This window comes from Pinus tabuliformis, chromosome Q (genome assembly GCF_031772625.1).
Source record: "Pinus tabuliformis cultivar Carrire ecotype Pingquan chromosome Q, CPIR1, whole genome shotgun sequence".
Taxonomy (NCBI): domain Eukaryota; kingdom Viridiplantae; phylum Streptophyta; class Pinopsida; order Pinales; family Pinaceae; genus Pinus; species Pinus tabuliformis.
This window is the reverse complement of record NC_142296.1, coordinates 1226613322-1226640465: the sequence shown is the minus strand read 5'-3', so window position 1 is coordinate 1226640465 and position 27144 is coordinate 1226613322. Positions and strand designations below refer to the sequence as shown.

General features: G+C 39.6%; 1 protein-coding gene across 1 annotated transcript in view; it reads right to left on the bottom strand.

The window, feature by feature from the left end:
* Window positions 1-26587, bottom strand: part of LOC149224218 (lanC-like protein GCR2) — a 153922-nt gene extending 127335 nt beyond the window's left edge. Inside the window, exons 1-3 of the mRNA XM_089386037.1 lie at window positions 26335-26587; window positions 9702-9883; window positions 9445-9556 (exon numbers count right to left, since the gene is read on the bottom strand). Coding sequence (XP_089242163.1) covers window positions 9445-9556; window positions 9702-9883; window positions 26335-26568 — 528 coding nt within the window. The 5' untranslated portion in view covers window positions 26569-26587. The remainder of the gene's footprint in view (window positions 1-9444; window positions 9557-9701; window positions 9884-26334) is intronic.
* Window positions 26588-27144: the final 557 nt, after the last annotated feature.

Here is a 27144-nt window from a genome sequence, read left to right as displayed (position 1 = left end):
TTCGCAAGATGTTGTTTGGCTTATTTGGTCAGCCGTTGAGACCTTCAGTGATTTACTGTGATAATCAGAGCTGCATTAAACTCACGGAGAATCCAGTATTTCATGACAGGTCAAAGCATATGGGGATCAGATATCATTTCATCAGAGACTATGTTCAGAAGGGAGCTGTGCAGCTTGAGTATAATTCCACTGATGAGCAGGTTGCAGATATTCTTACCAAAGCCTTACCACGGGGCAAGCATGTCTACTTCAGAGACAAGATGGGTGTGGTGACCTTCCTCGGTAAGAGGGAGTGTTGAAATTTGGTACCAGAGGACAGGTGGTTCCCTAAGGCTTTGATCTTTGGCCTAGGGAAAAGTGTCCAAAAGAATTTAATTTTTCTCCTAAAGTGACTTTGTAATTTTTTTTATAAAGTTAAATCTAATTTAAAAGTGACTTTAAGTGATAAAGTTACTAAGTCTAATTTTAAAGTGACTTTTATAAAGTCAATGAAAAATTAGAAAGGAAAAGTGACTTTGGAAATAAATGACTAAGTGGGTCTTTATTAAAGTGGGGTGAATTAAAAAATAAAAAGTGAGATTTAAATGAGCATTTAATCTCAGCCTTAGATCTCAATCTATTTCAGCCATTGGATTTAGGGATCACCCAAAAGTCACTTGGATCACCCAAAAGTCACTTGGGGTTAGATTAAAGGAGGAAAAGGAGGAAAAGGTCATTCATTCTTTCATGAGCAGATTGGGAGAAGGAGAGCAAGAGAGCAAGAGAGATTTCTGAGCAGCGAGGAGAAGGAGACAGCAGCTTGGCACACATTCCAAGGCAGCGGTTGAGCAGATTTGTACAGCTGGTTCAGCACACAGTGAAAGGCAGATTTTGGCACAATTTTCGAGGAGTGGTTTGCACAAAAATCGAGGAGCAGTTTGTTGATTTTTCTGCATGCAAAACGAGGGCCGTACAGCGCATTTATTGCAGGCCGTACAGTGCATTTATTGCAGTCCATACAGCGCATTTAATGCTGGCCGTACAGCAACATTTAATGCTAAAAGTGGGCACGAAAATCGAGGAGGTCGTATAGCATTTATTGCTGTCCTGTTTGCTGTAATTTCCAGTTTGCTGTGAGGCATGGGAAAAGAGATAAGTTGTAAATTTGCTTGCTGATTTTTTTTGCTAAATATTTCTCACTGTGAAAAAAGGCATTTTCAAAAATAAAGAGCTCTCGAACTGGTTTTCCCCAAGAGTTGTATGGGGTTTTTCCAGGGTCACATTGACCAAAAATCTCAGTGTTTAAATGTGTTTTAATGGCTGTTTATTACTGCTGATTTTTATTTCTGCAATTTCCAGCATTCTGTAAAATTTCCAGAATTTGTGTTTTCAGCAAATTTATTTTTTCCAGCTTGTTAAATGTATGGTTATGGGAAAGGGCATTTAACTATATGGGAGAAATAAGGAGAAACTAAAAACCGGGGTGGGAAATGAGAAATTTCTACATCTTCTTCGATCACACCATTGAGGAAAGTAGTCTTCACATCCATCTGATGCAATTTCCAACCCAACAAAGTAGAAAGAGAAATGATAGATCTAATAGAGGTGTACCTGACAACTAGAGCAAAGGTATCATCATAGTCTTCTCCCTCTTTTTGAAAGAATTCTCTAGCCATGAACCATACCTTGTATTTGTCAATACTACCATTTGCATCATGCTTAATCTTATATATCCACTTGGAAGTCACCACTGACTTCCCTTCAGGCCTTGGCACAATCTCCCATACATCATTTTTCATGATTGATTGGTACTCTTCATTCATCGCCTCCTTCCATACCTACTGGCTAGTTGCTTCTTCATATGTGGAAGGTTCTTCATCAATGAGTTTTATTATGAGAGTTGCATAGTTGGATAATCTCTTAGGTTTCTTCACCTCTCTAGATGTGCCATCAAGAGTTGCATGTCCTTCCACCTCTTCTAATGTGGATCTAAGTCATGTTGGTCTCTTCTTGATCTCTAGAACTATCCCTGGTTTTGTTGGATTTTGATGCTCTTCTGGCCTTCCGGTACATTATGTAGAACTTGAATGCTCCTCCCTTGAGGCCTCCTGCTTCATCTCATTCAAGGAATCTATGAAGAATGCTGCAATTCGTTGATCACAAAAGGCAGAGGTCTGCGGGTAAATAATCGGCCCCCAGCATTATCGGGTTGTCATTGCAATATCGCAATCGCAGATTGAAGTTGGGTCGGTGGTTACAAATCGGCCCCAAGCAGGAAAAGGGTGTGATGCAATAATCGCATATCGCACGTCACAGGGAACAGTGGTAAAGAATTGGCCCCAGAGCATAGTCGAAGTGCGATAATATATCGCACATCGCTAAGTGCAAAGCCCCGTTATATATGTTACCCCTGGCTCCGGTCGAATTGCAATTGCGAAGTCTTTTCTCAAATCTGAAAAGTTATGGGTTTTAGTTAATAGTTCCGTCAGGTCCGCCTTTTATCGCACATCAATGAGTGTAGAGTCTCGTATATATAGTATTACCCCTGGCTTCAGTCGATTGCAATTTTGTGATGTTCTATCGGATCTGATAGATTATGTATTGCAGTTGATAGCTCGTCGGGTCCACCTTTATCGCAGATCGCTTATCGCCAAGGATTTAGGTTTGTCCGCCGATTTAAGGATTAAAGCGTCGATTCTCTATGTTAAAACCGTCGGTTTAAGGATTAATGTGCAGTTAAGGAGTTAAGCAGAAAATAGTCTGTAGGAACTGTTTTCCGATGGATTTTCTATGTTAAGAATGCAAACACCCGCGAGTTGTCTTTAGACTAATATGCTGATTGTTGAAACAACCTACTAAACTTGTCATTTAGTTAACTGCCCGGTTTATGAAGGAATTCACTAACCTAAGTTTATATTGGGCTGTTCACGCAGGAAAAGGTAGAGACTGGCACGGAAGTTCAGAAACTATTGCGTATAGCAGTGACCTGACCTAGTAGTAGGTCGGAACCTTGCCTTGAGCAACAGGGAGGTTCTGAGAAGGTGCAGAAGCTCTTTTTCTCATAATTGGGTGTTTAGACAGATGATTTTGCATGATTTTTCGCCAAGATTTCAGGGGTACTGTCTGTTTCTGAAGCTAGGCTCTCCATTCTTCATCCATCTTCCAGCTTGGAGGTATAAGGATTGTAAATGAATGTTGCTTGTACTTTATCTCTTTTTATGCCACTTAATGAATGAAGGCCTCCCCACTATTGAGCAAGGCCCGAAGACGTAGTCCAAATTGGATGAACTCCATAATCAAATCTTTGTGTCATGGTTTCATGCTTATCTTATTATTTCCACATTGTTTTATGTGCTTTTAAGTTCCATGGTTAATAAGCTCTGTTACATGTAATTATGATGCATCTATAAGTAAAAGATCTTGGATCACTACATCTCAACAATATACTCTATGTTTTAGGTTTGAAAAAGAATTTACTTTCAATTTCTTGCTTAGAAGATAAAGGTGATGAATTGCTTTTGTAGATGGAAAAATTCTAGCTTAGGGAAAAGATTAAAGCATTGATAAAGCTAGGGTTATTGGAGTACGTGAAGGAAGTCTATATAGAGTCATAACATCATCGCCTCGAGCCCTAGTTCACATGGAAATCAATCCCATTGAACTATGGCATAGAAGATATGGACATTTACATTATAAGGTTATTCCCTCTCTCAATCAATTGGTAAATGGCATTCCCAATATCAAAGAAGATCGTGAAGGAATATGCACGGGATGCACCTTGGAAAGAATACAAGGAAGCCATTTACATGTAGTGAAACAAGGTCTAAAGAAATATTGGACCTCATTCATTCATATGTGTGTGGGCCTATGTCTGACAAATCACTTGGAGGTCATCTTTATTATGTAACCTTCATTGATGATCACTCTAGAAAGACATCGCTGTATCTACTCAAACCAAAGGACCAAGTATTTGAAAAGTTCGAGAATTTAGATCTGAAGTAGAGACCTTAACCAAAAGAAGAATAGACACTTTGAGATCCAATAATGGTGGGGAATACACTTCAAAAGAAATAATTGCATATTAAAGAAGCGGGAATTAAGAGGGAGCTTATTGTTCCCTACAATCTTGAACAAAATGGCGTTGCAGAAAGGAAAAATAGAACACTTGAAGAATGTATACAAACAACAATTTTTTATCAAGATATACCAAAATTTCTATAGGGAGAAGCAATAATGACCGCAGTATATATACAAAATAGAAGTCATAGAATCCTCGATAATATAACACCCGAAGAAGCATTCATAGGAAGGAAGCCATGCATGGACCATCTTTGAATCTTTGGATGCCCCGCATATATCCACGTTCCAAAGGACAAACGAAAGAAGCTAGATTTTACAAGCATTAAGGGGATTTTTGTTGGCTACAGTCTTTCTTCAAAAGCACATAGAATCTACATCAAGGAAGGAAGACATATTGAAGCAAGCAAGGACGTTATAATTGATGAAAATCATGCCTACAAAAGATCCAATGATATTCCTATTGACTCTGATGAAGAAGACATACCACTATTCGAAGAAGAAGAGCACCACGACAATCCTATTACAAATCAAGAAGAAGAAGAAGAAGGACCAAGTGAGCCTAATCAACCTGTGATCATACCTAACACAATGAAGAGGCCAAATTGGTTAAAAACTACTCTTGAAGATGTTGAAGGACATGGAGCTACGAAAGGAACTTTTAGAGAAAGCAAAAGACCAAAAAGGAATTCTGGATATGCTGCTTACAAGTCAAAAGTTAAAACGGATAGACGTTTAACCAACTACATTTAAAGAAGTTGCTCATCAAAAAGTATGGAAAAAGGCAATGCAGGAAGAATGTCAATCCATCATGAAGAATGGGATTTGGGAAATAGTTCCTAGACCAAGTGACAAATCAGTTGTCACTTCTAAATGGATCTACAAGATCAAGCATGTTGTTGATGGAAGCATAGACAAGTACAAAAGCTAGATTCATTGCAAGGGGTTTCTCTCAAAAGGAAGGCATAGATTATGAAGAAACCTTTGCACCTACCACAAGATATACTACTATAAGATCCATGGTTTCATTGGCTACTACAATGGGATGGAATATCCATCAAATGGATGTAAAAACGGCATTCCTAAATGGAACCATCAATGAAGAAGTATATATTGAACAACCTGAAGGCTTTGAAATAAATGGCAAAGACTCTCATGTTTGTAGACTCAAGAAGGCCCTTTATGGTTTGAAGCAAGCTCCTAGGGCATCTTATACAACAATGGATGCATACCTTCTAAGAATCAAGTTCGTCAAAAGTACTGTTGATCTGAATCTCTGTATCAAAGTTGTGGATAAGGAGCCAATCATTATTCTACTATATGTGGATAATCTATTTATTACAGGTGTAGAGCGAAGGATACAAGAATGCAAGAAGATGCTGGCAGTCGAGTTTGAGATGAAGGATCTAGGACTAATGCATTATTACCTAGGTCTGGAAGTATGGCAAAAACCTAGGGAGATATATTTGGGGCAAGGAAAGTATATAATCAAGTTGTTGCAGAAATTCGATATGATGGATTCCAAGCCCATGACTACTCCCATGATCACCAATCTCAAGAAGTTGAGAAGCTCTGACTCAAGTCTCGTAGATCCTACCACCTATCGTAAGTTGGTGGGTTCTCTAATGTATCTGGTAAATACTAGACCGAATATATGTTTTGTTGTGAACATTCTTAGTCAATTTCAGTTGGAGCCTCGTCATGATCATTGGATAACTGCCAAGCATATATTAAGATATCTACATGGCACTATACATCATTGCCTAAAGTATGACAGCAAGGAAGTCAAGTTGACAGGTTTTACAGATTCTGATTGGGGTGGCAGTGAGACTGATGGAAGAAGCACTATTGGTGGATGTTTTAGTTTGGGATCTGCGATGATCTCATGGATGAGTAGAAAGCAAGATCTTGTTGCTTTGAGTAGTGTTGAAGTTGAGTATGTGGCTGCATGTGAAGTAGGAAAGGAGGTTGTATGGTTGAGGAAACTTTTGTCAGATTTGTTTGAGAAGCCTCCTACTGTGATAAATTGTGATAATCAAAGCAACATTAAGATGTCTAAAGATCCCATGTTCCATGCAAGGATGAAGCATATCAACAATAAGTACCACTACATTAGAAGCTTGGTACAGGATGGGATCGTGAAGCTACAGTATGTCCCGACCGACAAACAAGTAGTTGATGTGTTAACAAAGTCTCTTCCTAATAAGAAGTTTGAATATCTTAGAAGCATGCTTGGTTTGGTTGATATTACTAATCTCGTTGATGATAAATGTTTGGAAGAGATTTGAGGAGGCATCTTGTGTAATACAAAATGCCTGGGAGGACATCTAGTCAGCCTATGTGTTGATGTCTAGTTCCCAAAGTAGGGAGGGTGGTGTTGGTCATAGAACTCTGACCTTGCATTACACTCTTAGTTCCCTCGGTTGATGGTTAGCAAGTAAGCCTGATGGTACCTAGAGAGGCTGAAAGCTTTAGTCCTTCTTAGTCCCACCACAATAGATTGCCCTGATCAAGAATCTAGTCCATGGCACCGTGTGTGCCTAAACTCTTCGTAGTTCTTGTGTTTTGAGATCTTCCTTGTACTTGTATAAACATGTGTAAATTATGAATACCTCCCTAGTTCAAAGGGAGTGTTGAAGAATGTAACTAGGTTCGGTCTTCATATTAATATTTGAGTCAAAGAATGAGAAAGAAAATTTTATTATTGTTACAATGACTTATTAAAGCGTAGGTTTCATGCTTGGGTCATCATTTTAGAGGTTAAAGTCCCCATTGAGGACTTCTAGGTTTTATATTGAGTCATTAGAGTCATTGTCCAATTAATGAGACCCTTCTTGGGCTTTTGAATCATGTAAAAAGAATTATTATTGATTCAAATATGTAATTTGTCACCTCCACATCAAGTCGGCCCTTCCCTGATCAAGTCGGCCTACAAGAGGGCAATTTGACCCACAAAAGAGACTATATATACAAGTGCAATTCGATCTATTTGCTCACCAGCTCAACAAGTTCGATACACAAGAAGGAAGTGCAGATAAGTGTGAAGTGCAAGGAGTAGAAGGAAGAATTGCAGAAGAAGATCAAATTGAAGTTTTGGACTATCTATTTCTCTCTTTCGTACGAAGTTACTGGGTTGTTGCTGGGGTCGAAAATCTACTGCTAGGGAGGTCAAAGTTATGGGTTTGTTGGGTCGAAGTTTTGTTGTTGCTGCATCGGTCGAAGTTCTGTTGCTGGATAGGTCGAAGTTCCGCTGCTAGATAGGTCAAAGTTCTATTGTTGCAGGGTCGAAGATCTAGATCAAAGTTGCTGGAAGGAAGAGCTAACTTAGTGATTGGAGGAAGTTTGTGTCTAGTTCGAAGAGTCTTGGATTATCTCCTCTTGTCTTGTGAAAACTACTGAAGGAAAAAGTTTGATTGGGGTTTCCCCTAGAAATGGGTTTTGCCCTGGCTGAGTGCCTACATCTTGTGTCTGTTGTTCTTGTGATCTTCATACACAAATAATTTGGTAATTGCTTGATGAAAGATCATATAATAAAGAATTAAAAGAAACCAACATAATTCACAAGTAATTATCAAGAAATAATTTGTATCATCAATAGGGACAAATCAAATAAGGAATAAAGTAGTTACAGCATGTGTATCCTCCCAAGGCGGATACCTCCTTCAAAGATAGCCTCAAAACACAAAGTTTTTCTTTATGTCCAAAGTGTCCTCCACTATTGTCCTCCACCATGTGCATATATTAATTTCACTCTTCTCAAATAACCCAAATGCTCAAGCAACAAGGACAAGGCATTCCTCAAAAAGTTGCTCCAAATGCAGCAAGAATTTTAAAAAAACAAATTTGTAACCATGATAACTCACTCAACGTTAGTCGGAATTTCTATTATGACCACAATTTGGAAATATTGTAGACATTCTACATCTATTGGCACTAACCCAGCAACAATGTGGTCACTATGTCAAAATATATCTGCTCATAAGCTACGACAACCCCCAAAACTCCCATGAAGTGGAACTTATTGATATCTGCGCAAGCAATGGTTCAATAGTTGTTAGAACAACTTCTCAAACATTGGGCGATCTCAAGATGTGTGCCAAGTGCAAGATTACAAAATTAATCAATTAAATCCATAAAGGAAGGGGACAACCCTATAAAGCAAGCAAAATAATGTGCAAATTAAGAGAATCAATGGAAAACTCCACTAAGAAGCATACTTCAACTCAATCCATATGCTAAGAGTATCTAATCAAACAAAGGCATCCACACAATGAGGCTCAAACCATGCTACAACATGTCAAACATAGCCATTGGAAGGGCTAAAAGCCATCTAGAAATGAGTGCACAGGAAAAGCACTCTCCTCAGACAAGAAGTCGATCATGCCAAGATCTACTCCTCTTGCCAAACCAATCTTCTCTTTTTTTAGTTGTTTATGCCTTATGGTTTGTAGCCTTAGTACCTATTAACTATGGCTTCTAGGAAGACCAACAGTCCAACAGCAAAATGCCCTAGGGCTCTTCGAACAATGAACAAAATCATAGAAAATGCTATGAATGTCTATAACGAGCCATGGCTGCATAAATCCTTTGTCATAAGCATTGTGGGGATAAATCCTTTTGTCATTGTCTACCTTGCGTCGAGCCCAAGTAACAAAACTAAAAATCTATCAGACCCACAACATACAGAAATGATCATCTTGTCCTCAACTGATGTATGTCAGATGTCAAATTTCACACTTCATATTACTCAAAAGTCACCAGAACCAAAGACTTTGAGAAGAGGAGAAACGTTTTATAGCATTGTTAATTGAGGAAGTTTTGAGAACGATGAAGAATCAAAGAACACCACCAAGCAGAGTGAGTGGGGGCCTGCAGAATTGAGGAAATGAACTCACTTGCATATCACCATTAATGCATTTGCCCCTTTGCATGCTTTAGATCTTTAGTGTTTGTTCTATCATCTTGGCCTTTCCCACCATCTATGCAGTGGCATAAAATAGCCCAAAACCAAGAAAGTGTACTTCTAGATCTGTTGCAGAGGAGAATTATGTCCCCAAAGAAGAGGAGAAAAGTTTGCCCTAAAGGTCTATCACAACATAATGTGTCTAAATTTTGAAGTTATTATCTATTTTACATTTAAATGCATATATGAAGAAGAATTGTAGCAGAGCAAGGATTATACTGCATTGCATTTGAAGTTGGCACATGCCATTTTTCACCTATTTTAAAACAAGTTATCTCATGATGAATATGTCCTGAAAGGGATTCCCTTGTTTTAAAAACAGCATTGTGATACTAACAAATAGCAAACTCCGAGGCTTTTTATATCTTACTGGTCAATCCCAATATAAAAAATGAATGGCCAAGTCCATCAAAATTCTAAGTTACCTTTCTGAAGAGGCTTAGGTAATACTCCAGCATCTCTTGATTTCCACCGCACTTTGCTGCAGCTGCTCCCAATGCATATACACCAGCTTGCCCACAAATAAATGTTATATACCTACAACAGGATAGATATACTTATGTGAGCCGTAATCTAACATCGGAATAGCTGTTTTGTTTTACATATAAAACTATCCCATGTTTATAATGACTCTTGAAGAAGCTTCCAATACCCAGAAATAATAAACTCAGAATGAACATACTCTCTCATGCCCTGTGCAGCAGTAGCACATTGTTCAACAATCTGTGTACATAGAGTCAAGTCATCTGGGTTTTTCATCACTGCATAAGCTTTGAAGCACAAATAAGCTGTTCCAAGAGAACCTGTGTACAGGCTGAAATCCCTTACAGCAGCCTGAGTGTTCACCCATGTTTCCTTCACAATCTGCAAATGCCCGAAATTGATTTAATATCTTTCTGGCATGAATGAAAACCAAAAGTCGGATCATTTCATTTTTCCACAATGGCTGAAAATGGGTTAATATTAATACCTATGCATTATCATTACTCGTGTTTGTCAGATTGCAGGTAGAGGAAAATCCACCTAAGAGAGGAAATGTGTTTATGAGAACATAATAGAATAATGGCCGCTTTAGATGAAAAGTATTTCAACCAAGAATCGTAAAACTGAATCTACTTTACTAAAACAAAATAGGAATGGAACCTGTATACAAATTGACAAGGAATGCCTTCTATATATTTTTGCAAGTTAGTTCCACTCTTAGTATATGTGTAAACATCACTTATCATGCTCTTTGGGGTTAATGGGGTCACTTGGATGGCCATAGTCAGCATGACACCACTCCTCAATCGGCCTTGGACAATAAAGTGCCATGTATCTTGTTAGCCATTTTCAGAGGTGGCCAAACAGCCTAGAGAGAAAAAAGACGATAGTTGAGTATCAATGGCCTCTCTCCAGCAACTAGCTTGCCCGACCCCAAAAACGATGACCCGAACCCCACAGCATCGGTTGTTCATGTCTAATTCAATGCTGTCTATACTTTGTGCTACAGCACCCTGCAGGGTGGGCTTTAAGGATGTTTACAGTATTGTGGAACTTCACTGCTGCCAGTGTTCTCACTGAGTTTGTTAGATTATGTTAAAATTGGCAACTAGGGCCAAACTCCACATGGGTCATCTTGTTTATGACAGCTGATATTTTTTCTTGGATTCTTCTTTCCGAGAGGTGTAAGATTGATCTAAAGATCATCCGATTCTGACATGTACAAATGAAATTATGGATTTATTTTGATTATGGTCAAATTGTGAAGGTCAGCCAGCAAACTTACGTAGGCTCAGAAGCCCAACAGTCACGTCTATTCATCCTCAACGTTGCATATAAATAGAAGGTGACTTAGCCTTATTTGGACACACTCATCTACACACTTCTCTCTCTCTCTCTCTCTTCATTGATTGGGTACCGATTTCTGGGCCTCTCTCTCTCCACATGTCCGAAATTTCAGGAGGCCGAAATGTCAGGAGACCAAATCAATGTTTTACAACTCGGACTCCGACTCCGACTCAGCCGAGGATCGACTCCGACTCCGACTCCGACTCGGTAATGACTCGGCCGGCTCGATTTCAATGACTCGGTCATTGTAAAAAATACATTAAATATTTATTTTTTTTATAAAAAAACATAATTTTAAATATTTTAAACATAATTTTAAAGATTTTCATTCAAGTTTCCAAACACACAACATTATAATATACATGGAAGACAACATATGATCAAAGTAGGCTCTTTGCTTCTGTTCAATTTGTACATTAAAGTTCAGATATTGCAATGAAGCACCTTCCAGAGTGCTACAACAATGATGAAACATAAACCTTTACTGCCCCCTATCTTAGAATGAAGGACTGTTGATGAAGTAAGCCAGGACTCATAACCTTAAAAGTTAAAATGACCTCGGAATATCTGTCTGAAAGAGCAAAGTTTATACTGAAAACTCGAGATTTGTTTAAGAGCAGCAATACTTGTGAATTTGAAGGGGGGCATGTTTCACAATGAAAAATGGTATATCTTGGCCACATAATTTCAAAAAATATATTGAAATGGACCGAGGAAATGTGAACACTATTTTGGGAGTGGCCAACTCCAGAGTCCAGATAATGCAACACAAATATGGCAATTTCATAGACTTGTGAACTTTATCAAAAGTTCATCCGAACATTTAGTAAGATTGTAGCACCTATGAATATTTTGATGACAGCAGACAATAGGTTTTAAGATCCAAGGTAGCTGAAGAGGATTTCCAATCTCTTAAAAGATGACTAATGGAAGCTACAGTTTTAGCCATTACAGATGGTAACAAACTTTTCAAGGTTGAATCTGATGATCAAGTTTGGTTCTTGGGGCACTAGTTAGCCAAGAAGGACATTCCAGTGCATACCACCATGAAAAGTTTAATCAAGAAAAAATTAAATAGAGAATTTCCAATCAAGAATTATATACAATTATACAATATCTATGTCATCAAAGGCAATACTTGATGGCTAAGGAGTTCATGCTATATATAGATCATCAAGCTTTGCAACACACATCAACTTCACATCATGCCAAATAGTTAAATTAATTGCAAAGTTTTGTTTCTAACTTACTAAGATCGAACACAAGGCAGGTAAAGCTGCAAAAGATGATGATCAATGTAGGACAATGGTTCACATCAAATTCGAATCCTCATAATACAGTGCCTTTCCAAAACACACCAAATTTTGGAAGATAAATTATCAAACGACACTGTAATTGCAGTCACGACTCACGAGTATGGGTATGACAGAGCAGTTTATAAAACAGGAGGCAAGGTTTATGACAGAGCAGTTTATGACCGAGTCAAATTGGATCCGGCCGGGTTGACCGAGTCATGTGTGACTCGGTCAACCGGACCAGTTACTTGGCCGGGTCACTCCTCCAGCAATCAACTCGGTTCGACTCGGCCGTTTCGGTTTCGAAACGGCCGGTTTGTAAAACAGAGGACCAAATTTCTGGACAGTTTGACCAAGCGTTGACCAGCATGTATTGACCACCTTTGACTACATTTTTGTGAGGGCTATCTCTGTTTGGGCAAGCCGCATTTCTAGGCACATAAATCGAGGCTAAGCGTTAACTGTTGACCAGCATTGACTGCAGCTCATAGTTTTAAAACTCCGACTCCAACTCCGACTCGGCCAAGGGTCAACTCCGACTCCGACTCCGACTCGGTATCGACTCGGCCGGCTCAATTTCAATGACTCGGTCGTTGTAAAAAATACATTAAATATTTATTTTTTATAAAACACATAATTTTAAAGATTTTCATTCATGTTTCCAAACACACAGCATTAGAATATAGATAGAACACAACATATGATCAAAGTAGGCTCATGAATATATCCATTATATCAAAATGGCACCCAGTGCATTGTCCAATACATAACGATGATGACAAAGAGATCAAAACAAAAACACATAACCAAGGAGGCTATAAATGGCCTCTACAACAAAAGTCTGTGACCAGTACTACTGGCTAATGCTAGAGTTGCCAACATCATATGGCTCGGTGTTACTTGGGAGCAGGAGCGAAAGTGGGGAGCGAGAGCGAAAATGGGAGCGGGAGCGACATTTTCAGAAGCTCCTGGTTTGGGAGCAAATCCCAGAGGAGTTCGACAACCAATGTCACTAACATCAAGGTATATAGAGGGATTGGTGCTCTTGATTAAATACGAGTTCCATACCCTAATACATGACAACATTCAATGGAAACATTGCAATCCTGAAATCCTGAAAAACTGATAAGTCTGCTGGATTTTGAATGAAATCTAAAATTCTACTTTCTCCATATGAAATCCAATGAGGCCGAAACCACTCTCAAACATCCTGAGTCATTTCATGGTAATGTTAAAAATTTAAGTAAAAGGATGAAAATGAAGATTAAGGAGAATGTCACTTTTACTTCAAGAATTTAACATTACCATGAAATTTGAATAGCATATCAATAGTAGAGAGCATTTGAGTGTGTTAAATAGGGTTTGGGAGGGGGAATGGACCCCAAATAACATTTAACTAATTCATAAAACACATTGGAGTCCAAACCAATCAGCAAACACCTTAAAAAATCATTAAAAAATTGTTAAATCGCTGTTTTACTGGGGTTACAGGCCGCTGTTTGTGACTCGGTCGAGTCGGTATGGAAACGGCCGAGTTGGCCGAGTCATGGCTGACTCGGCCAAACGAGCCGTTTCTTCTACCGAGTCACTCCTGAGGGCAACAAAATGGATCAACTCGGCCGTTTCGGTTTCGAAACGGCCGAATTTTAAAACTATGCTGCAGCTAGGGCTGACAGCAGGTGAGCTGTTTGACCAGACTTTGACTGGGCTGAATTGACTATTTTGAGGACTATTTTATCTTGTTGTTTGGAGGCCGAAGTTGACTGAAGTTGACCGATTTGCTGAGGGTCAAATCTGCCCTATTGACCAGCATTGACTTTTCTGATTAGGGCTCTTTTGCTGCTGTTATAAATTATCAGATTTGTAAATTGCACTATCTCTCTCTGCTGAACTATTGAAGACTAAAAGAAGATTTGATCAAGGGTTTCCCCAAATTGGGGTTTGTCCCTGGCTATTGCCACATCTTGTGTCCTCTTGTCTTGGCTTGTCTTCTACTGTTTATGTTTATGTTCTATCTGCATTTTACTATCATGTTGATGTGATTGCTAATCTGAATATTGATACTGGGCTAGTAAATGAATTGAAGTAAAATTGCTTTAAAGCATAGAACATGCCATTGTTGCTTAAAATTAACATGGTATCAGAGTTCAGGTGAAGACAAAGCCCAAGCAAGAGTGAAAGAGCAATCACCAAAGACAGTTGGACAAGGACAAAAGGTTCAATGGGTTCGTCATCCTACTTCCAGGATGAAGACAAGCTCCATGATAAATCTGACTATCATGGATGGAAGATGTCTCTTGATTTGACCTTGGAAGAAAAAGAAGTGATGGACTATGTGCAGGGTAAAATCTCTCAACCTCCTTCAAATGCACCAACTGCTGCGAAGACCAAGTACAATAGGGCTAAAGTCAAAGCAAAGAAGATTATCAGGGATTCCATTGACAAGCATCTGGTGGCCTACATCGTCGAATTGAAGACCTCCAAGGAGATCTACAACAGGTTGGTCGGCATGTTCAAGGTTAGTAATGCTAATCAAATTCTATTTCTCAAGAATAAGTTGAAGGATATTAAGAAGGGAAAGGACGAGGATATTCAATCCTATTTCTTGAGGATTACTGAGATCAAGAATGATCTACTCTCGATTGGAGAAGTCATTCCTGACAGAGAACTTACTCTCACCACCCTTGGAGGACTCTCACCTGAGTGGTATGTATTTAGAACCATCGTCCTCAACAATGATCGAATTCTAGGGTTTGAAGAATTGATGTCGAGATGCATTCAAGAAGAAACAAGAATGGTGGAGCAAGAAATGCCTTCTAATAGAAGCAACCCCACTGCATTCTCCGCTCATGCCAAGAGGAGAAATAATGCAAGTTCTAAAGGTCATTAACATGGAAAGCCTGGATCTAAGGGAGGAAGGAAGGGTAGGTGCTTTGTTTGCAATAAGTTTGGCCACTACGCAAGGGAGTGTCCAAATAGAAGGGACACATCGCATGATGATGATCACAATCATTCCAGAGGCAACTTCAACAACAACGATCAAAGGAATGGCAGGTCCAATGGCAAAGGAAAAAGGAATGCAGGACATCAAGGAAATGGTCGACCCTCCAAGAAATCAAGGAACTCCACATACAAAGAATCAAATGTTGTTAACAATAAGCAAAAAGAGTACTATCCTATATCGGTCCTCTCCACTGCCTCTCCTTCGGACACTTTGGGAAATTGGTTGATTGATAGTGGTGCCTCAAGGCACTTCACCGGATACAAGGAAGCCCTCTCTAATCTGATAGAAAAGGAGACAAACTTGGAGATCATACTTGGAGACGATGCCACCTATCCTGTGAAGGGAGTAGGGAATGTTACCCTTCAATTGAATCAAGGTAACACTATTCATTTGCAAGAAGTACTATATGTGCCTGATCTCAAGAAGAACCTGGTGCCCATTTCCGCCATGGATGACAAAGGATTCAAGGGGGCATTCATCGATGGAAAGGTACGTGTTTGGAAAAGAAATTTTAAAGATGCTTTTACTCTTAGGTTCAGGGTTGACACTTTGTATCAAGTTGAAGGAAGTCCATTAGGAACCATGTCTTGCAACACATCTCTACAATCTGAACTATGGCACTGGAGGTTTGCCCATCTTCATTATAAAGCCCTACCCGATGTGAAATAAATGGTGACAGGTATGCCTGAGTTCAAAGTAGAGCATGAAGGTGTATGTTCGGGATGTGCTGTAGGAAAACTTACAAGGGGACCATTCCCCTCAAGTAATAGCAAGACCACAGATATATTGCAATTGATCCACTCTGACATATCTTGTATGATGCCCGTAAACTCTTTGGGAGGATACTTATATTATCTCACCTTTACGGATGATTATTCTCGCAAGACCTCAATCTGCTTCTTGAAGAAGAAGGATGAAGTGTTCACCTGGTTCTGACATTTCAACGCCTTGATCGAAAGCCCATTCGAGAAGAAAATCAAGATATTCAGGACTGATAATGAGACAGAGTATGAATCCAAGGAATTCCAAGATTATTGCAAAGAAGTTGGCATTAAGAGGGAGACTACAATGCCATACACTCTTGAGCGGAATGGTGAGGCTGAAAGGAAGAATCGCTCTATTGTAGAAGCAGTTCGTACCATGCTTCATGATCAAAACCTTCTGAAGTTCCTATGGGCTGAAGCTGCAAATACCGTCATGTATGTTCAAAACCGATGCCCTCATCAAGCATTGGAATCCAAGGCTCCCGAAGAAATGTTCAATAGTAAGAACCCTGATGTCTCTCATTTTAGAATTTTTGGAAGTCCTGTATATTTTCATGTGTCGAAAGAGAAAAGAAGCAAATTGGGTGCATCTGAGAAGAAAGGAATCTTTGTGGGCTATAGTGAAAATTCTAAGGGATATAGAATTTATGTGGTTGGTCAAAAGGAAGTTGAGATAAGTCATGATGTCACCTTCGACAAAGATATGGCCCTCAGGAAGATCAACAACCTTCCTATCCTAAGGAAGGACAAAGAAGCTGACACCAGAAATCAGGGTGCAAAAGAAGACGAATCGATGTTTGATGTTGATGAACCTATGGATCATATTGATCCTCCTCCTCATGAGCCCTCCTCCAAAAGGACACCCTCATGGCTTAGGCAAACTCTCGAAGATGTCGAGAGACACATTGCACCAAGGGGGACTTTCCGTGAAAGCAAGAAGCCGAACAAGTATCAAGGATATTTGACCGCCATGAGCACTATCATTCAAAATGAGCCTTCATCATTTGAAGAAGTCGTGAAGCATCAAGTATGGAAGGATGCTATGAATGAAGAATACGAGTCAATTATGAAGAATGATGTTTGGGATGTGGTCCCTAGGCCCTAGAACAAATTGGTTGTCACCTCTAAGTGGCTCTACAAAATCAAGCATGGAGCTAATGGAAGTGCAGAAAAGTTCAAGGCTCGCTTTGTTGCTCGAGGCTTCTCTCAAAAGGAAGGTGTAGATTACGATGAGATATTTGCACTTGTTGCCCGATACACCACCATCCACTCAATCATAGCCCTTGTTGCCTCGCAAGGATGGAACCTACATCAGATGGATGTCAAGACCGCTTTCTTGCATGGTTCAATCAAAGAGGAAGTCTATGTGGAACAACCCGAGGGGTTTGAGGTTCATGATCGGGAATCTCATGTATGCAGGTTGAAGAAAGCTCTCTATGGATTGAAGCAAGCACCTCGGGCTTGGTATGAGAGGATCAATAGCTATCTGATGAAGTTGGGATTCACTAGAAGTGAAGTCGATCCGAACCTTTACTTTAAGGTTGAAAATGATAAACCTCTCATTCTGGTACTTTATGTGGACGACCTCTTTCTAACAGGTGCAGACCCTCTCATTCACAAATGTAAGAGGGAGTTGGCTTTTGAATTTGAGATGAAGGACCTAGGACCGATGCACTATTTCCTAGGGTTGGAGGTCTGGCAAAAAGTCAAGTGAAATTTTCCTCTCTTAATGAAAATATGTTGTGAAGATATTGGAAAGATTTGGGATGGTGGACTGCAAGCTTGTGACTACTCTGATGGAACTTAACTTTAAGAAGTTATGTGGTAGTGTTGTTGGACCTGAATTGGGAAATGCTTCTGAGTATCGTCAACTCATAGGAGCATTGATGTTATTAGTGAACTCCCATTCGGACATATGTTTTGCAGTTAACACATTGATCCAATATATGGTTGAGCCTCATCATATACATTGGATTGGTGCCAAGAATTTTCTGAGATATCTTCGGGGCACAATCACTCATGGACTAAGATACACTATCAGAGATGTGAGGCTGCATGGTTATTCTAACGCTGATTAGGTTGGCAGTGTGGTGGATCGCAAGAGCACTTCTAGATGTTGTTTTTCTTTGGGTTCTGTTTCGATATCCTGGATGAGCAGGAAGCAGAAATCGGTTGCCTTGAGCACTGTCGAGATCGAATACATAGCTGCTAGTATGGCCTCCTGTGAAGTTGTCTCATTGAGGAAGCTCTTCAGTGAGTTGTTTGGACATGTGTTGGATACCACTGTGATCCTCTGCGACAACAAAGTGGGATCGGATTATCAGAGAATCTCGTGTTCCATGATCGCTCCAAGCATATAGATATCAAGTACCACTTTATCTGGGATATGGTACAACAAGGAGTAATAAAGCTCCATCACTTTGGGACTGATGAGCAAGTCGTCGATATTCTGACAAAGCCCCTGGGGAAGGTCAAGTTCTTGGCCTTCCAAGAACGACTTGGAGTCATGGAGAGACCCTCTTATGAGGGTCCTGTATGAGATGGACATTGAGCTCTAGGAGCTCCGGGGGGCTTAGGGTACTTCTTGGAGCGATGAGCAACCATAGGGTGAGTGGTTCAGCCTTCCCCTAGTGGTTTGTTGTGTATAGGGTGAGTGGTTCAACCTTCCCCTGCAATACCCCTTGGCGACATGTAGGCAGGATGAGTGGTTCATCCTTCTCCTGCTGAGACATCCTACCCATGTAGTCTGGGACTCATGGGAAGTACCTCTCATCTGGCCAATGAGTAGGGAAATGAGGATAGGGACCATAGTACTACCGATGGACGCATCGTGTACTACCGTACTCCCTATGCTAGGATGACCGATATTGATCTGGGATCAATTGGAACTGCTTCAGGTCAGTAAGAGTGATATGACACACTCTCCTTTGATTGGGACTGACTTCGGGTCAGTGAGAGTGATATGACACACTCTACTTTGATTTGGACTGACTTCTAGTCAGTAGAGAATGGTATGATACATTCTCGATCACTTCTTCTTCTTCATAGCAGAGCAGAGCAATGCATTGATGGCAGAGATAGTACAGATTAGCAGATGGATTAGTAGATGGAGTTCTCCCTATTTGAGAGGGAGTGTTAAAATTGGCAATTAGGGCCAAACTCCACATGGGTCATCTTATTTATGATAGCTGTTATTTTTTTCTTGGATTCCTCTCGAGAGGAATCTATTGATCTAAAGATCATCTAATTCTGACATGTACAAATGAAGTTATGAATTTATTTTGATTATGGTCAAATTTCCAAGGTCGGGCAGCAAACTTATGTAGGCTCAGAAGCCTAATAGTCACGTCTATTCATCCTCAACGTTGCATATAAATAGAAGGTGACTTAGCCTCATTTGGACACACTCATCTTCACACTTCTCCCTCTCTCTCTCCTCATTGATTGAGTACGATTTTTGGGCCTCTCTCTCTCCACACGTCCGAAATTTCAGGACAGTTTGACCAAGCATTGACTAGCATGCATTGACCTCCTTCGATTGTGTTTTGTGAGGCCGAAATTTCAGGAGGCCGCCGAATTTCTGGACAGTTTGACCAAGCGTTGACTAGCATGCGTTGACCTCCTTCGACTGCGTTTTGTGAGGGCTATCTATGTTTGGGCAAGACGCATTTCTGGGCATAGAAATCAAGGCTAAACGTTGATTGTTGACTAGCATTGACTGCAACTAGGGCTAACCGCAAGTGGGTTGTTTGACCAGACTTTGACTGGGTTGAATTTGACTGTTTTGAGGGCTATTTTATCTTGTTGTTTGGAGGCTGAAGTTGACCAATTTGTTGAGGGTCAAATCTGCCTTGTTGACCAGCATTGACTTTTCTGGTTAGAGCTCTTTTGTTGCTGTCATAAATTATCATATTTGTAAATTATACTATCTCTCTCTGCTAAACTATTGAAGACTAAAAGAAGATTTGATCAAGGGTTTCCCCACATTGGGGTTTGTCCCTGGTTGGTTCCACATCTTGTGTCCTCTTGTCTTGGCTTGTCTTCTACTGTTTATGTTTATGTTCTATCTGCATTTTACTATCATGTTGATGTGATTGCTAATCTGAATATTGATACTGGGCTAATAAAGAAATTGAAGTAAAATTGCTCTAAAGCATAGAACATACCATTATTGCCTAAAATTAACAAATTACATAGGGAATTTTGTATGCTTAATACCCTACTTTGGTTTTTGAGGTTTCTGAAAATTTGAATATCAATATGGGACAAATATTATTGCCTCTTTATGGCCTCTTGCTTATGTCAACCATTTTTTTGTAAAATGCTATTGTTGTTAATTTTAGGTAACAATGGTATGTTCTATGCTTAGCACAATTACTTCAGTGTCCTTTTAGCATCCCAATGACAATTTCCAATTTAGTTTTTTATTAGCAATCACATTAACCATAAATCACATTGACAATAATGGTAGATATTCATATAAAATGAATAACAAAATGCAAAAGACAAACCAAGACAAGAGAACACCAGATTTGGCAAATGCCATGGAAAAACTCCAAGATGAGGAAAACCCTTGATCAATTCTTCTTATTATTATATCAAATGTTCAGCAGGGAGAGAGTACACTAAAGTAAAAATTGACTTGCCAAATGATAATCAAAGTGCCTTGTCAAATCTGAAATTTCCCTGCAGCAATCAACAACGCTTACCAGAAAGTCAACGCTGGTCAAAGTAGTAGCAAACTGTCCTCAATGCAACTCAGCGGTACCCAATCAAACTTGGCATTCTAAGGTGCTCAAAGTCAGCCCAAAACAATCAAGAAAACAGCAGTCAAACTTGGTAAAATTTTGTGGTCAACTCTGTCGTCAACCCTGCGGTCAGCCTCAGTCAATGTGCCCCGAATACCTCGGTTTTTGTGCCAATAGGTCTCCAAAGATCGAAATTCTGGCAGAAAATCGTAGTCAAATGTGGTCAAAACACCCCTGGTCAATGCTGGTCAAACCTGCAACAGACTGAAATTTCGGCCCTGCAATTTGTCCTCCTTACCACACATGTGAGAGAATTCGGCTGTCCAATCGCTGTACAAACCAATCAGATGAGGAGGGAGAAGAATGTGTGAGATGAGATGATGCCAAATGAGGCTTGAGGTCTCTCATATTTATACAAGTCGGTGAGGGTGAGGTGACATGTCTCTTGGGCTTCATGAGCCTACATGATGATGTGGCCGACCTTACAATTTGCACATGTGTGGGCATAAATTCAAAAACACAATTCTGCTTATCCAAATTTAATGATCTTTAGGTTGATTTTGGTCCTCTCGAAAAAAGGAATTCAATGCAATAATCATCTTCATCAAATGAGTTCTCCAAAGTGGAATTTATACATATAACTACATTATTTGGAATATAAAGAAGCAATCTTACAAATACATACCCATAATACAGTGTTGCAGGGGAGCCCCCCACTTGATCCCGCTCCCAATCCACGCTTCGGGTGGGAGCGACTTGGGAGCAGGTCAGGAGCATGCTCCTGAAAAAAAATTCCGCTCCTTGCATATTGCCGAACCGAATTAGGGAGCGATCGCTCTCGTCGCTGTGAGAGTGTTTTTTTATAGCCCGGGAGCGATCAGGAAGCGATCGCTCTCGACCGCTCCCGGGCTATAAAAACGCTCCCAGCCGATGAGCGATGCCAAAAAAAACGCGCCGGAAAATAAAAAAGGTCGTTGGTTGGGGGAAAAAAGGGAGGGAAGGGAGGAAAGGGAGAGAGGGAGTGAATATAAATAAACCCTCCCTCCAATCAGTTTCATTATTTTAGAAAATTAGAAATTGTGAGTGAGTGAGAGTGACAGTAAGAGAGGGTGAGGAGCAAGAGAGAGTGAGGGCAAGAGAGAGCAAGTGAGAGTGAGAGCAAGGAGCAAGGTGTAAGGAGAGATCAAGTAGCAAGAAGCAAGGAACAAAGGGAGATTGGAGGCCAAAGAGGTAGGCTCTATTCTAGCAATTTTTTTTTAATGTTCATTACTAAATAAATAAATAATTTTTTTCTCCCATTCCCATTCCATTTTTTTGCAGATTCAAACATCATGGTTATATTCTTGGCATTTTCTTTTCTTGGTTCCTTTTTTGGTTATTATGGTGTTAGAGAGTAGAAAAAGGAGGGTTGAAAATGAAGAAGGGGATCATAGTGGATTTGATGAAAACCCCGATAAGGAGGAGCTGGAGGAGAGTGAACATGAGTCAGCTCAAAAAACTAAACAAGACCAAACCCCATTGTGGAAATATGTTAATAGCCCTAAAGCAGGAAAAGGGGGTGGAACCACTAAATTTCATTGCCCCCATTGCAACAATAATTACACAGGTTCATACACTCGTGCCAGAAAGCACCTCTGCGGGAAAAGGCCATGGGATGGAGATAAACAAATAGGAATCAAAACTTGTACAGGTGTGTCGGCAACAGATAGAACCAAATACATAAGGGAAGAGGGGGAAGCCCAATATAAATCTAAAAAATCAAAGGGTTTCTTTGAACCAAGCTCACAATCACAAAGAACTCTTTCAGCATCCTCCCAAGGCAGTGGATATGGAGGCACAGGGTCACTAGGTTTAAGGCGTAGAAGCATATCAGATTTCCTTGATGAAGGGTGTAGGAATGATGTGGATTCAAAAGTTTACAGGTTTCTCTATGCATGTGGGATACCATTCAATGTTCTTCGCTCACCTTATTGGCACGAAATGGTTTCTGCCATAAATGATGCCCCTAAAGGATACAAGAGCCCTGGGTATGACAAGGCAAGAACCGTTGGACTTGATCATGAAAAAGCAAAAATATCACATTCTTTGAATAGAATGACAAGTTCTTGGACTGACCATGGGGTGTCCATTGTATCTAATGGATGGACAAATGTAAAAGGCAAGCCATTGATAAATGTTCTTGCTGTGTCTGTTAGTGGTGCCATCTTTCTTTCAGCATATGATTACTCAGACAAGTTCAAGACCGGCATCAACATTGCAGAACCATTACTTGAAACAATTGAGTGTATTGGGCCATACAATGTCATCCAAGTCATCACTGATAATGCTCCTAATTGTAAGGCAGCGGGAGCAATTATTGAGGATAAATACCCCAACATATTTTGGTCTAAGTGTTTGGTTCACACAATGAACCTTTTGATGCATGATATTGTTAAGAACAAAAACGAACAATACAAATGGATTGGTGATTTGTACAAGAGAGGCAAAGAAATGATAAAATTTATTACAAATCATAGCAATACCCATGGCCTTTTCCGCAGTCACTCAAGATTGGAGTTGTTGAAGATTGCGAGGACTAGATTTGATAGCTATTACCTCACCTTCAGGCGCTTTTTGAAGGTAAGAGAGTCATTGGCTAGCATGGTATCAAGTCCACACTAGCAGGTATTAAAGGAAAGGGCTACAAATGTAGCTGACAGGCAAGGTTTTGAACAGGTGGAGAAGGTCGCTCTTGATGGTATGTTTTGGGCATGTGTGAGGCAAGTATTGGATTTCACCAAGCCCATTTATCACATGATTCGGTTTGCAGATACAGATAAACCAGTGATTGGCGAGGTGTATGAGCAGATGGATACCATGTTGGAGCAAATAAAAGATATTGTTCATAACAATGATCCCAACTTGTATAAACTGATTCACGATTGTGTGTGTATACGGTGGGATAAACTTAATGTTCCACTACATTGCTTGGCGTATATCCTTACGCCAAAATACTACTCTGCATCTTGGTTGGGCCAACCTGCACCAGGGGGTGGGGTTAGGGTCAAACCCCATATAGATGAAGAGGTATCTACAGGATATTTGCAAGCATTAGAAAAGTTGATACCTGACAGGGAGGAATGTGCTAGTGTGCATCTTGAATTAGGTAGATACTTCAGTTGCATTGGTTTGTTTGGTACCTTTCATGCAATGGAAGATAGAGACAGATTTGATGCTCTCACATGGTGGGAATCATATGGCGGCCAGGGACTTTTGCCAAAATTGGCAAAAAAGTTCTCTCACAGGTTGTAAATACTTCTTTTGCAGAGAGGTGTTGGAGCACCTACAACTTCATACATAATGTGAAAAGAAATAGACTCAATGAAAACCGAGCAGAAAGCTTGGTTTATGTGCACTACAACTTGAGGTTGTTGAGTCATTACTGTGATTGGGCTTATGAGGATCCAACATATAAAATTTGGGACAACCACCCAGAGGATGATAATTTGGAGGATGGCACTATACATCTTGAAGAACTGGAAGCGGAACTTATGAGAGAGGAAGATGAAGCAATAACCATGCCACCTCCACCATCCAGTAGCAGTGCTCGAGTTCCAAGTCTTGTTCCTTTGCTGTCGCCGCCTCCATCTACACCCTCACGTGGAGGGCATGTGCCTTCTGGTTCTGGTCGTCGGTCTGTGCAGGAGGAGACTCCTAGAAGACCACCACGACCTGCTCATACATCAAACACTTCTCGTGGCAAGGGCCACATGAAGTAGTAGATAATAGATTTACAGTTTACTTGTCTTTTCTAGTTTCTATTAGTTTTCATAACTGTTGAGTCTTGACTCTTTCATATTTATTATGATATTTTTTGTAAACAATATATGACAATTTAAGTTTGAAGTTGGCAATTATAACTCATTGGTAATGATTTTGAATTATGAATATGATGCTTCGTGAAAGTTGTTTCATTTCATTTCATAATTCATTTTATAACATTTCATTTCATGTTAGATATTATTTCTTGTAATGGTTAAACTTAGCTTACAAGTACAACTTTGGTGATCAATGATGATAAATGTTATATATTGAATTTTCAATTTTGAAAGCTTGAAGTTGAAACTTTAAGATTGATGAATCATGATTCACGAGACTCAATATGTTGTATGTTACTAACTTGTGGGCGTGGTTGATGAAGATTATAACCTCTAGATGATTGATGTTATATGGATCAATGATCAGTGTATGTTTTTTTTATGTTTTTAATATCTAATTCATCATTCTACATGTTTTTGTTGACATATATGTATCAAAATATAGAAAATATATATATATATATATATATATATATGTATTAATATTATATAAAAATCGCTCCAGGATTCGCTCCCAAACCGGGAGCTTTTGAAAATGTCGCTCCCGCTCCCAAGTAACACTGCCATAATATATTACATTTACATAATACTATATATGAGATAATAACCTGAATCCCACTGCATTGGCCACCGGTATTTACTTTGTTGTTGTTTATGCTTTCTGTTAGGGTGCTCCCCGGAGCAGACTTTGCTGATGTTAACAGTTTTCTGGTACTTGGCCCAAGCTAATATTTTGGCTGATTTTGCTAGATTATTTCAGAGATTCTGTAAATTTGATAAGCAACATTGGTTTTTGGAAATCTCCATATCAAGAGGACAGTTAAGCTTGAGCCCTGAGCTTCGCCAGCTCCACCCACCCAAAAAACAAAAACTACACTAATTTATTCTGCACCAACTTTTTTTAATTTAATCTCAAGATTCAGCCTGTTACAAATGCACTACCTAAAACCCAGTTTCTCCAAACTTCATGGTCTGTGTCTTCTATGGTCTTTGAGAAATTCAATGGTAAGACTTTTCTTTTGTGACTAGAGGAATTGACAAGTGGGCCTGGCTTGTGACTAGAGGAATCGACAAGTGAGCTGGGTTCGTATTTGGTTGAAACAGGGCTGATTCTGACCACTACCACTATTACCTCTAACTGAACCATGAAACCACATGTACCCTAACCCATGGTTCTGATTTGAACTTGGATCACATACCTTACATAATACTTCATTGTCCAACCATTGTCAATTGAACTGCCCCGGGTACTACACAATAAAACCTTATTTTATCGGCTAGAAATCCTTTATCTTATGCAGTTGAAAGAACAACTTGGGTTGAGGCAGCCATTAAAGCCGGTTCTTAACTACTGGAAAAATGAAATATGAAATTACAAGGCCAAATTATTTTACCAACTTGATTAACACTGTTACTCGATGGAGGATAATGACATCCACTGGGGCATTGTTTCACTAGTGATTTGACAGAGGTTCCACAAGGGTTCCATTCTCGCTGTGGTCTGCACCGCCCGCATGGTATGAGTTTCAAAAGGGTTGATACCAGACTCAAATCTCGGCACATAAGCCCAAGAAAGTCTGCTCTTTGTAGTGCAGTTGAGGCACGTTTCTCGGAGCTTTCAAAAGCATACAACAATGGCATTTTACACCATAACCCTGACAAGGGATAGACACAGTCGGTAGTCGCGATGTCAAACCCTGACAGCCCCAAATGTTCTAACTGTTGTTTAACTCCCCTCTGACAAAAATGATCCTGGGGATGTCGATATGGTGAAGTAAATAATTAACTACACAAAAAGAAGAAGAAGAAGAACATGCCTCATCTTTCTGAGAGTTGGCAGCTTCAAGAAACTGGTCAGCGGCCGAAGCGTAAGGTAACCGCAACAACTGTAATACACGACCGCCTCTATCTTTCTCTTCCTCTGCGTCGGATTCTTCAACAAAATCTGGCAGCGTATTGGGAAAATAACGGTCACCCATTTGATTTCTGCTGCTGCTAATCTTTTTAAGGCTCTTCCTTTTCAACCAGGTCGGTAGCAAGGAGAACTTCATACATCATTATAACAGCTTTAGCTATGGTTAATTTGTTTGTATTTGTGAGTGTCAGCTTCACGTTTTGGCCACCATGCCATGTACAGTGCGCTTTAATGTTCAAATAAACTTCACGTTAACGATCTGAAATTTAAAGCAATTAGTTGTCGGAATAGCGTCCTCTTTTTCGACTGCTGTCATAGTGGTCAATAAGCAGCCTAAGCCCTGTATCATTGATATATTTAAGGCGGGGTTTGGGTTTTCGATTGTAATGAATAGATGAAAAATATTGTCCCAAGTAATTTATTTATTTTTAAATGTGGTTGAAATTATTTAAATCATTTGTGTTTTTAGAGGTGTTGGGAGTGCATTTAGAATTATATTTAAAAATTAAAATTTTGTTCAAAATTGTACTTTTGGATTTCTAAAAGAAAAAGAGAAGAATATCATTTCATTTATAGAAAGGATTATTTTATCAATTAATTAATTTTAAATGATGGTGTTTTGTAAAATAAATATTAAAAGGTACAGTCTAACTATAAAATAGATTAAGGAATTTAGACTTCTGTGATCCATAACATTGTTTTTATAATCTTC